The sequence below is a fragment of the Bombina bombina genome, chromosome 2 (genome assembly GCF_027579735.1).
Source record: "Bombina bombina isolate aBomBom1 chromosome 2, aBomBom1.pri, whole genome shotgun sequence".
Lineage (NCBI taxonomy): Eukaryota > Metazoa > Chordata > Amphibia > Anura > Bombinatoridae > Bombina > Bombina bombina.
Window position 1 is genome coordinate 904,260,077 of NC_069500.1, and position 12,946 is coordinate 904,273,022.

The following is a 12,946-nucleotide window of genomic DNA, read 5'->3' on the forward strand; positions in this document are numbered from 1 at the left end:
TTCTAGTGCGTCTAATTCTTTCACCCTGCAAGATATGGCTGCAGTTATGAATACTACCCTCACAGAGGTTTTATCTAAGCTGCCTGGGTTGCAGGGGAAGCGCAGTAGGTCTGGGGTGAGAACAAACGCTGAGCCCTCTGACGCTTTATTAGCCATATCCGATGTACCCTCACAATATTCTGAAGTGAGGGATTTGCTAGCTGAGGGAGAGATTTCTGATTCAGGAAATATGTTCCCTCAGACAGATTCATATATGACGGCTTTTAAATTTAAACTAGAACACCTCCGCTTATTGCTCAGGGAGGTTTTAGCGACTCTGGATGATTGTGACCCTATTGTAGTTCCAGAGAAATTGTGTAAAATGGACAGATTCTTAGAGGTTCCTGTCTACACTGATGTTTTTCCGGTCCCTAAGAGGATTTCGGAAATTGTTACTAAGGAGTGGGATAGACCAGGTATTCCGTTCGCTCCCCCTCCTACTTTCAAGAAAATGTTTCCCATATCTGACGCCGTGCGGGACTCGTGGCAGACGGTCCCTAAGGTGGAGGGAGCTATTTCTACCCTGGCTAAGCGTACAACTATACCTATCGAGGACAGTTGTGCTTTCAAAGATCCTATGGATAAAAAATGAGAGGGTCTTCTGAAGAAAATATTTGTTCACCAAGGTTTTCTTCTCCAACCTATAGCGTGCATTGTTCCTGTAACTACTGCAGCGTCCTTTTGGTTCGAGGCTCTGGAAGAGGCTCCTCAGGTTGAGACCCCATTCGATGATATTCTGGATAGAATTAGGGCTCTCAAGCTAGTAGGGCTGTCAAAAATAATCGTCACACCGATGCATCACGATGCAGCAGTGAACGATTCTGCATCGATGCAGTGAAGGCTCTTAATCGATTCCGGGTCAGTGACGTCATGGGCAGGGGATTCGGTATGTGAGGAAATGAGTCTTGTACTGTCAGTTTCCTGTTTTACTCATTGCTCCGTTTTTAAACTTCACTGTTGTTATGGAGCCACAATATAAGCCTTTCCAAGCCGCCTCCTCCCCTGTATGTCAGTTCGTTTATTTTTTTTATTGCAAGTACTGGGAGTTTGGTTTGCCCTCCCTTCACTGACTGCTGCTTTATTTAATACTATTGGTATTGGTAGTACTAGCAGTCAGTGCCTATCACTGTTCTACGTAGTGCAATATCGTGCTCGTCAGAGAGAGACTCTCGGTAGCCAGTGTCACAGGAATTCATATAATCCCTCTGAATTAGCTGCTGATAACGTAGAACAGTGATAGGCACTGACTGCTAGTACTACCAATACCAATAGTATTAAATAAAGCAGCAGTCAGTGAAGGGAGGGCAAACCAAACTCCCAGTACTTGCAATAAAAAAAATAAACGAACTGACAGGTGACATAGAACAGGCAACTCCCAGATAGGCACCATTAACCCCATACATGCCAGGCGAGTCTGACAGGGAACTCCTGTGATTCAGGACTTCCTGTGCACACTGCGCAGATATCTGACCCAGAGAGCATTACCAATAGACCTCCTCTCACATGTTCCGGTCAGGAATTTTTATGACACCTATCCTAAAGAGCCGACAGCAGCCTCATGTAAACAGTGAATCTTTTCTTGTATTATCGATTCACTGTTTACTGTTGCGGTCTCTGCTGCATGTTTCCTCTCTGTCAGATCCCTAGCCCAAACGAGCATTTGAGGGTTGCTGTAAAACTTTTGACTTACTGTATCTAATAGAAACCCTCAAATGCTCGTTTGGGCTAGGGATCTGACAGAGAGGAAACATGCAGCAGAGACCGCAACAGTAAACAGTGAATCTATAATACAAGAAAAGATTCACTGTTTACATGAGGCTGCTGTCGGCTCTTTAGGATAGGTGTCATAAAAATTCCTGACCGGAACATGTGAGAGGAGGTCTATTGGTAATGCTCTCTGGGTCAGGTTTCAGATGTCTGCATGTACTCCGTGAGAATGTTTGAGTGAGTACACTGCTGCTGGTTATATTTTCCTTTGTAAAATAAATCTACAGATACATTTCTGTGCATATTGTAGTATTATGTTTATAAGTGCTCTTCCATCTTACACAGTTGTTTAAAAGATTATTATATATATATATATATATATATATATATATATATATATATATATATATATATATATATGTGTATGTGTATGTGTATGTGTGTATATATATATATATATATATATACACATACATACACACACACACATATATAATATATATATATATATATATATATATATATATATATATAAAATATGGAATAGAACAAGATCATGAAAATCATGGGCAGTAATCGTGATGCATCGCGATGCATCGTAGAATCGAATCGTATCGAATCGTTACAATGATAATCGTAATCGAATCGTGAGACAAGTGAAGATGCGCAGCTCTACAAGCTAGCTAATTCTTTCATTACAGATGCCGCTTTTCAATTGGCTAAATTAGCGGCGAAGAATTCAGGTTTTGTCATTTTAGCGCGTAGAGCGTTATGGCTTAAATCCTGGTCTGCTGATGTGTCATCAAAAGCTAAGCTTTTAGTCATCCCTTTCAAGGGTAAGACCCTATTCGGGCCTGAACTGAAAGAGATCATCTCAGACATCACTGGAGGGAAAGGCCATGCCCTTCCTCAGAATAAGACGAATAAGATGAGGACCAAACAAAATAATTTTCGTTCCTTTCGGAACTTCAAAGGTGGTCCCTCTTCCCCTGCTGCAAAGCAAGAGGGGAATTTTGCTCAATCCAAGTCAGTCTGAAGACCTATATACCATGGGAGTGATCTGCCCAGTTCCGAAAAACAAAACAGGGGCAGGGGTTCTACTCCAATCTGTTTGTGGTTCCCAAAAAAGAGGGAACCTTCAAACCAATTTTGGATCTCAAGATCCTAAACAAATTCCTCAGAGTCCCATCCTTCAAGATGGAGACCATTCAGATTATTTTGCCAATGATCCAGGAGGGTCAATATATGACCACCGTTGACTTAAAGGATGCGTATCTACACATTCCTATCCACAAAGATCATCACCAGTTCCTCAGGTTCGCCTTTCTGGACAAACATTACAAGTGTGTGGCTCTTCCCTTCGGGTTGGCCACAGCTCCCAGAATTTTCATGAAGGTGCTAGGGTCCCTTCTGGCGGTTCTAAAGCCGCGGGGCATAGCTGTGGCGCCTTATCTGGACGATATCTTAATCCAGGCGTCAACTTTCCAACTAGCCAAGTCTCACACGGGCATCGTGGTGGCTTTTCTAAAATCTCACGGGTGGAAGGTGAACATACAAAAGAGTTCACTTATCCCTCTCACAAGTGTTCCTTTCCTGGGAACTCTGATAGATTCAGTGGACATTAAATTTTTTCTGACGGAGGTCAGGAAATCAAAAATTCTATCCATCTGCCGAGCTCTTCATTCCATTCCTCGCCCGTCAGTAGCTCAGTGTATGGAGGTAATCTGCTTAATGGTAGCAGCAATGGACATAGTTCAGTTTGCTCGCTTGCATCTCAGACCACTGCAATTTTGCATGATCAAACAATAGAATGGGGATTATGCAGATTTATCTCCTCAGATAAATCTGGACCAAGAGACCAGAGACTCTCTCTTCTTTTGTGGTTGTCACAGGATCATCTGTCCAAGGGAATGTGTTTCCGTAGGCCAGCGTGGGTCATAGTGACGAAGGACGCCAGCCTATTGGGCTGGGGTGCAGTCTGGAATTCCCTGAAAGCACAGGGATTGTGGACTCAGGAGGAGGCTCTCCTCCCAATAAATATTCTAGAACTGAGATCGATATTCAACGCGCTTCAGGCGTGGCCTCAGCTGGCGTCGGCCAGATTTATAAGATTCCAGTCGGACAATAAACAAAGAGTTCTCTAGCGATGATAGAGGTTACCAAAATAATTCGATGGGCAGAGACTCACTCTTGCCATCTATGAGCAATCTATATCCCAGGAGTGGAGAACTGGGAAGCGGATTTTCTAAGTCGTCAGACTTTTCATCGTCGGGAGTGGGAACTCCATCCGGAGGTGTTTGCACAATTGATTCAGCAATGGGGCACACCAGAATTGGATCTGATGGCGTCTCGTCAGAACGCCAAACTTCCTTGTTACGGGTCCAGGTCAAGGGATCCTTAAAGGGACAGATATCTGATTTATCAATTCTACTGCACAAACGTCTGGCAGATATTGCAGACGTTCAGTCGTTCTGTCAGGCTTTAGTTAGAGTCAAGCCTGTGTTTAGACCTGTTGCTCCGCGATGGAGTTTGAATTTAGTTCTTAAAGTTCTTCAAGGGGTTCCGTTTGAACCTATGCATTCCATAGATATTAAGCTTCTATCTTGGAAAGTTCTGTTTTTAGTTGGTATCTCTTCGGCTCGAAGAGTTTCTGAACCCATCTGCATTGCAATGCGATTCGCCTTATCTCGTTTTCCATGCTGATAAGGCGGTTTTTGCGTACCAAACCTGGATTCCTTCCTAAGGTTGTTACTAATAGGAATATTAATCAGGAAATTGTTGTTCCTTCTCTGTGCCCTAATCCTTCCTCTCAGAAGGAGCGTCTGTTGCACAACTTGGATGTGGTTCGTGCTTTAAAGTTTTACTTGCACGCGACCAAAGATTTCCGTCAAACATCTTCTTTGTTTGTTGTTTGTTCTGGAAAACGTAGAGGTCAAAAAGCTACGGCTACCTCTCTTGCCTTTTGGCTGAAAAGCATCATCCGTTTGGCATACGAGACTGCTGGACAGCAGCCTCCTGAAAGAATTACAGCTCATTCTACTAGAGCGGTGGCTTCCACATGGGCTTTTAAAAATGATGCTTCTGTTGAACAGATTTGTAAGGCTGCGACTTGGTCTTCGCTTCATACCTTTTACAAATTTTACAAATTTGATACCTTTGCTTCTTCGGAAGCTATTTTTGGGAGAAAAGTTCTTCAAGCAGTGGTGCCTTCTGTTTAACCATCTGTCTTGTCCCTCCCGTTCATCCGTGTCCTGTAGCTTTGGTATTGTTTCCCACAAGTAAGGATGAATCCGTGGACTCATCTTACCTTTATAGAAGAAAAGTAAATTTATGCATACCTGATAAATTGATTTCTTCTATGGTAAGACGAGTCCACGGCCTGCCCTGTCACTTTAAGACAGATTATATTATTTTTGGGGGGGTTTAAAGTCGGTCACCTCTGCACCTTGTAGTTTCTCCTTTTTTTTTCCTGTACCTTCGGTTGAATGACTGGGGGGTGGAGCTAAGGGAGGAGCTATATAGACAGCTCTGCTGTGGTGCTCTTTGCCACTTCCTGTTAGGAAGGATAATATCCCACAAGTAAGGATGAATCAGTGGACTCGTCTTACCATAGAAGAAATCAATTTATCAGGTAAGCATAAATTTACTTTTTTCACAATTTTAGGTTTCCCACTGAAATTATTTACAAACAGCTTGTGCAATTATGGCACAAATGGTTGTAAATGCTTCTCTGGGATCCCCTTTGTTCAGAAATAGCAGACATATATGGCTTTGGCATTGCTTTTTAGTAATTAGAAGGCCGCTAACTGCCGCTGCGCACCACACTTGTATTATGCCCAGCAGTGACGGGGTTAATTAGGTAGCTTGTAGGGTTAATTTTAGCTTTAGGGTAGAGATCAGCCTCCCACCTTACACATTTCACCCCTGATCCCTCCCTGACACCCTTCAAACAGCTCTATTCCCTCCCCACCTTTCAATTGTCACCGCCATCTTAAAAGGACATGAAATGCAAATTTTTTCTTTCATGATTTAGAAAGAGCATGCAATTTTAAACAACTTTCTAATGTACTTCTGTTAGCTAATTTGCTTCATTTTCTTGCTATCCTTTGCTGAAAAGCATATCTAGATAGACTCAGTAGCTGCTGATTGATGGCTGCACATAGATGCCTTGTGTGATTGGCTCACCCATGTGCATTGCTATTTCTTCTTAAAAACACGATGAGTCCACGGATCATCTTCATTACTTAAGGGATATTCACCTCCTGGTCAGCAGAAGGAGGCAAAGAGAACCACAGCAGAGCTGTTAAATAGCTCCTCCCTTCCCTCCCACTCCAGTCATTCTCTTTGTCTACGTTAGTGATAGGAAGCGGTAAAGTGAGGTGTTAGAAAAGATTCTTCAATCAATAGTTTATTATTTTTAAAGTAGTGCCAGAGAGTGCTGCTTTGTTCTAAGGTGTAGCCTAGTCCATATCAGTCTCTACAGTAGAGCTTTTGGTGGCTTTAGAGCAATGGGAACTTGTGGGACATAATTCTCACTGCGCCTCCCATATTTTGATGCTGCCCTTCTCCTGGAAATCCTGAGAGATTCTAACTCAGGCTTTTCTCTTTGTTCACAGGTCCATGGGAGGGATAGGACCTCTTAAACCTGGAATCTGCCTTGCTGCCGGGCAGCATATGAGGTAAGTGCTGACTTTTTTTCTGGGGGAGTTGGAAAGTCTCAGAAATAAAGGAGGACACTTAATTTATTTTGTACATAAGCCTCATTATTCTTTTATAGTTTCCCCTTAGACATAGGGGGCATTTGGGCAGCTTTGCAGCAGGCACTGGGGGTTAATGTTAAATGGACTCTCAGAGAAAGGAGATTTTTTATTTATTTGTTCATGGGACAGGCCTCATGTATCGCATAGTCTCCCCTTAGGCATGGGGGACTCTGGGCAGAGTTATAGCAAGCTCCGGGGCTTAAAAACAATGAAGTCTCAGAGATAGGAGACACTTTATTTATTTGTACTTGGGTTGCAGCTGGCCCTGGGACTTATCGGGCAGCATTGCAACAGACACTGGGGCATTTTTGTGTTATTTTTATTACGGTGGTTCTACATCTCCTGGCGGGTTTGTAACTTGAGAGCCGACCGGGAGATTTTTTTAGCCACGTCCACGATGGGCGTAGAGTATTTACCCGCCATTTTTTCCTCGGTTATGCAAAGTCTTGTTCTACGTATGCGAATATCTCTGCTGCACATATTCTCCTGGAGAGATTCACTACGTAGCTTCTCTGGAGTTCGGTTTGAGCAATGTAGCAGAGTTTTAACTCAATCCTACACAGAGGGCATAGGCACCTCAGCAGAGGGCTGCTGAGGTGTGGGGATGTTTTTCTACGTTCCTTCCTAAGCCTATTATTACTAAATAATCCTTAGGCGTTTTTCACAGTAAAAAAGTTACAGCTTTATTATTTAAAGAGATAGTAACGTTTTTAGTTTTTTCTGCATCCCTAATAAAGATGGTTAAATTGTTTTCATTTTCAGGTTAAATATGAACCTAGAGGGCTTACAAGTACCTCTTGCTTATTATGATTTAATACTAATGTGGAACCACCAATCCTATTTTCTGTTCCTCAGGATTTGAGCGAATTTTCAGTTTTATTCTGAGCCAGCATTTTCTAATAAAGATGCTATTCAGGATTCTCAAGACAATGATCTAATATATATATATATATATATATATATATATATATATATATATATATATATATATATATATATATATATATATATATATATATATATATATTTGTTCTTAAGACGTCCCAGAGTTTACCGCCCCTACATGCAGTGCCCTGCGCTTCCTCTCCAGCTCCCGCTGGAAGTTGAAAGTTTAAAGAGTCCTACTCCTTCTAAGGCCTTTGCTGGTTAGGACTCTGTTGATATTAGTCAGTCTATGCACAAAGTTCTCTTATTGTGTCCCACAAAACTTTTATGGACCACAGGCAGTGCCCTGCTGTTCCTTTCACGCTCCACCCGTAGTTACTCTGCATTATATGTTCTTCCTACGTGGAGTAAAACATTACTAGAGGATTTATTTTCGATCATTTAAAGGATTGATGCAATAGTGCTGTTCCGAATGGTCCTTCCCTGTTACCTGAGAAAGGAAGATTCTTCTGGATTATCTGAGACAGAAATCTCAGACTCGGATAAATAATATCTTTATTTGATTCTGAGGTTGTTTTTTTCTTTAAGTGTTTAGCTTGAACACCTACTGCTACTCTGGACGACTCCGACACTACCGGGGTAATCTATCCTAGTGCGTCCAGTAAGTTATGAGGAATGGGGGAGACCGCATTCCCTATATTTGAAGAGATGTTCCTCATAGTCGACCTAGCTAAGGAGGCTGGGCAAACATTCTCTAGGGTGAAAGGAGTACATTCTAGTTTAGTTACGAGAACTACTATACCCTTAGAGGATAATCAAGTTTTTTTCAAGAGTTCTTTTCACAAATATTAGAAAGGGGATATACACCTGGGCTTACAAGGCAACCAGCTGTGTTCCTTGCTACCGTCACTAGTGCGACGGCTTATTGTTTTGATACATTCTTATAAAAGCTTTCTAGTTGGCTAATCCCTCATATTTTATTTCAATCTGGGAGCATAAATTCAGGTTTTTCTATCCCAGCTTGCAGAGTCTTATGGTTAGAGCCTTGCTCTACGACTCTATGCTCTACGTCTAAGCTTTTAGCGACTCCTTACAAGGGGAAGGCCTTGTTGGGACCTGGCTTGATGGAAATAATCTCTTTTGAAATTCAAAGAATTTCAACAACAAAAAAAAATCAAGATAAGCTACTGTTGCATCAAAGACAGCATGAAGGACATGCCCCAGATCCAGGATCGGATCTTGTAGGGGGAAGACTTTCCGTCTTTGTTCAAACTTGGGTTCGAGATGTTCAGGATCCCTGGGCACTACAAGAGAGTGTTCCACGGACACAGTTTGGAGTTCAAGAGTTTTCCTCCCGGAGACAGGTTTCTGCTTTTAGGATCATCTGCAGATCAGACGAAAGGAGAGGCGTTCTTACACTGAGTAGGAGACCTCTCAGACCTGGGAGTGGTTTTTTTTTCACTTGGATTTCGTATCCCAATCGGGTTGTGGTTCCCATAGAACCTTCAGACCATGTCGATCTTTATGGTCTATAATATAAAAAAAAAAATTTTTTTTTTAGTGTACCGTCCTTCAAGATGGTAACTAATCGTTCCATTCTCCCCTGGATCCAAGAGGGGTCAGTTTATGACAATAGTTGATTTAGAGGATGCGTATCTTCATGTGCCATTCACAAGAATCACAAGTTCTAGGGTTTGCCTTCTGGGTAAACACTTCCGGTTTGTGGCTCTTCCTTTCGGTTTTGCCACAGATTTCAGAGTTCTCACAGTGCCCTATCTGGACGACATCTTAGTCCAGGCTCCATCTTTTTAGTGAGTCAGATTTAACATGGACATGGTGGTACCCTTCCCACAATATTTTGGGGGGAGGTACAATTGGAAGAGAGTTCCTTTGTCCCATGCACAGGGTGTCTTTCTGGGACACATAATAGATTTCATATCAATCAAGAGTTTTCGATACTTGTCATTTAGTCCACTCCTCGACCTTTAGGGGCTCTGTGCATGGAAATTATCGGGCTGATGGCGACATTGGACCTCATCCCGTTTGCTCAGTTCCATTTCAATGCAGTTTCGCATGCTCAGGCACGGGATCAGAGATTATACAGATTTGTCTCCTCGAATACTACTAAGGAGTAGGAGACATTGTATTTTATTCAATGGGATTGTCTCTGGTTCATATCTCCCAGGGAACCTGCTTTCGCAGACCATCTTGGGTGCTTGGGATAACGGCAGCCTTCTGGGGTGGGGAGCGGTTTGGGGCTCCCTAAGGGCTCAGGGGATATGGTCTCAGACTGAGTCTCTTTTGCCCGTAATCATTCTGGAACTGGGAGCGATCTACAATGCTCGCCTGGCCTCAGCTAGCTTCGGTTCAGTTTATCAGGTTCCAGTCGGTCAACATAACGTCAGTGGCCTACATCAATCATCAGGGAGGAACAAGGAGTTCCTTGGCGATGACAGAGGTCTCCAAGATAATTCAGTGGGCGGAGACCCATTTTTCTTGTCTGTCGGCAATTCTTATCCCAGGGGTGGTCAACTGGGAAGCGGATTTTCTGAGCAGACAGACTTTTCTTCCGGAAATTCATCCGGATGTGTTCTCCAGTCTGATCCTCAAGTGGGGTCAGCCGGAGTTGAATCTTATGGCATCCAGGCAGAATGCCAAACTTCCGAGGTACGGGTCAATATCCAGGGATCCTCAGGCGGCACTGAGAGATGCCCTGGCGGCCCCTTGGTCCTTCAGTCTAGCATATCTGTTTCATCAGTTTGCTCTCCCTCCTCGGGTGATTTCCCGGATCAAACAGGAAAGGGCTTCAGTGATTCTCATTGCAGCGGCCTGGCCTCGCAGGATCTGGTATGCAGACCCGGTGGAGATGTCGTCTATACCTCCTTGGAAGCTTCCGTTTCGAAAGGACCTGTTGATTCAGGGACCCTTCCTTCATCCAAATCTAGATTTTCTTAAGCTGACTGCTTGGAGATTGTTCAGTTGATTCTAACCAAGCGAGGTCTTTCTGTTTCGGTCATAGAGATTATGATTCAGGCTCATTAGCCTGTCGCTAGAAGGTTTTATCTCAAGATTTGGCGTGGATACCTTTTATTGGTTTCAATCCTAGGGCTACTGCTGGAGTAGAGTTAGGATTCCTAGGATTTTGGCTTTCTCCAGAAAGGATTGGAGAAAGAATTATTAACAAGATCTTTTAAAGGGTCAAATTTCAGCGTTTAGCTGATGTCACTGATGGAAGGTTTTATTTCTGGTAGTGATTTCTTCTGCTCGCAGGGTGTCTGAGCTTGCAGCATTACAGTGTGAGCCTACTTACCTTATTTTTCATGCTGATAAGGTTGTCTTACGTACATAATTTGGACGTAGTAAGTGTTTTAAAGTTTTACTTAGACGACTAAGACTTTCGCCAGTCTTCCTCTTTCTTTGTGGTGTTTTCAGGCAAACGTAGGGGACAGAAAGCTACGTCTGTTTCTCTAGGACTATTGCTTCCTCATGAACATTAAAAAATGAAGCTTCTGTGGAACAAATTTGCAAGGCTGCAACTTGGTCCTCTCCACACTTTTACAAAGTTTTACAAATTTGATACTTTTGCCTCAGCTGAGGCTGTTTTTTTTTTTTTTTTAGGAGAAAGGTTCTTCATGCAGTGGTGCCTTCCGTTTAGGTATCCTGTCTTGTCCCTCCCGTATCATCCGTATACTCTAGCTTGGGTATTGGATCCCATAAGTAATGAAGATGATCCGTGGACTCATCGTGTCTTTAAGAAGAAAAGGAAATTTATGCTTTCCTGATAAATGTATTTCTTCTTAGACACGATGAGTCCACGGCCCGCCCTGTCTTTTTAAGACAGAATGTTGATTATTGTAAACTTCAGTCACCTCTGCACCTTGGCTTTTCCTTTCTCTTCCTAACTTCGGTCGAATGACTGGAGTGGGAAGGAAGGGAGGAGCTATTTAACAGCTCTGCTGTGGTGCTCTTTGCCTCTTCCTGCTGACCAGGAGGTGAATATCCCATAAGTAATGAAGATGATCCGTAGACTCATTGTGTCTAAGAAGAAATAAATTTATCACGTAAGCATAAATTTCCTTTTCTTTAACAAAGAATAAAGCAAATTAGATAATAGAAGTAAATTGAAATGTTGTTTAAAATTGTATTCTCTATCTGAATCATGAAAGAAATATTTTGAGTTTAGTGGCCCTTTAAGTACTGGCAGAAAGTCTTTTTAATATTTGCTGCAGTGTAGGTTCCCCCCTCTACCTATTTGCCACCATCTTAGGTACTGGCAGCTGTCTGCCAGTACCCAGTTTGCTGCAAAATTGCCAATTTCAAAATAAAATAAAAAAAGTCCCGTTTTTTTTCTGTAGTGTAGCTGCCCCCCCTCAGTACACTACCCCTTCCCAGATCCTTTTCTGTTAACGGATCCCACATGGGATCCCCCTCAATGATGCAGTTTTTGGTGTGTTTTTTTCCGTCCCTGTAGCGTGGCCGAGTGGTCCCACCCACTCCTGCCCTCCTCCAGCGATGGGCCGCCCACCCGCCTCCCTCCTTACCCTCCCACCCACCAACGATCGCAAGATCGCGGCAGAGAGAAGCCCAAGACTGCAGCGACGTACAATGTACGTTGCTGGTCCTTAAGAGCATAACGACCAGCGTTGTACAGGGTACGGCGCTGGTCGTTAAGGGGTTAAGTGTGCATGTAAAAGACTAAGCACAGTTTTATAACAGATGTGAATTGAAAGTTTGTTTGTTTGTTTGTTTTTATTATTATTTGCTTGCTCTATCTGAATCATGAATGAAAAATGTGACTTTAGTGTCCGTTTTAACTCAATATGGTAACAAAGTAGCCACACTCGCTGTCTTTCAAATAGAATTGTGTTTATTCACACAACAGTAATGTTTCGGGGAGCACAGTCCCCTTCATCAGACTAGTCTGTAAACTTATATGTATTTTCTCTTTCTCTTCTGTTTTAGCATCTACTGGCCGCTGTTTGTCCTGTTCTTTTATATCCTTTCACCTATTCCGTACTGTATAGCGAAGAGAGTGGTTGATGAATCTGATGCTGCAAGTAATGCCTGCAAGGAGCTAGCTATATTTCTCACAACTGGTATAGTTGTTTCTGCGTTTGGTCTGCCTATTGTGTTTGCTCGAGCAGTTTTGGTGAGTGGAATATATTATATTATGTTTTAGGGATTAGTTATAGTATTTCCCAAACTGTTTCAGCCTTTCTAAATCATGTATTTAAATTTATTTAAGAGACTTTTTTTTCTTTTTTTTTTTTTTTAAATCTATATTAACTCTGAATTATAAAAGAGTGTTAGATTTATTTTTTTTTCTGGCAATTTTCAAAATTGACTTCAATTTGCCAGCCCCCTATACCATGTGACACCCATCATCAAATCACAGAATCACACACATATACATTTTGAACTCTTGCACATGCTCAGTAGGAGCTGGAGCCCCAGAGAGTGTGCATATAAAAATGATGCACAATTTGATAACAGAACTAAATTGAAAAGTCTCTTGAATCTGAATGCTCAATTTGATTTGTGAACGTTTAATTTTG

The 12,946-nt window shown here is 42.4% G+C and overlaps 1 protein-coding gene across 1 annotated transcript in view; it reads left to right on the plus strand.

Annotated features, from left to right (window-relative positions):
• Positions 1–12,946, plus strand: part of LOC128649811 (leptin receptor overlapping transcript-like 1) — a 57,393-nt gene that overhangs the window by 35,222 nt on the left and 9,225 nt on the right. The window contains exon 3 of the mRNA XM_053703287.1: positions 12,354–12,540. Within this exon, the coding sequence (XP_053559262.1) occupies positions 12,354–12,540 (187 nt within the window). The remainder of the gene's footprint in view (positions 1–12,353; positions 12,541–12,946) is intronic.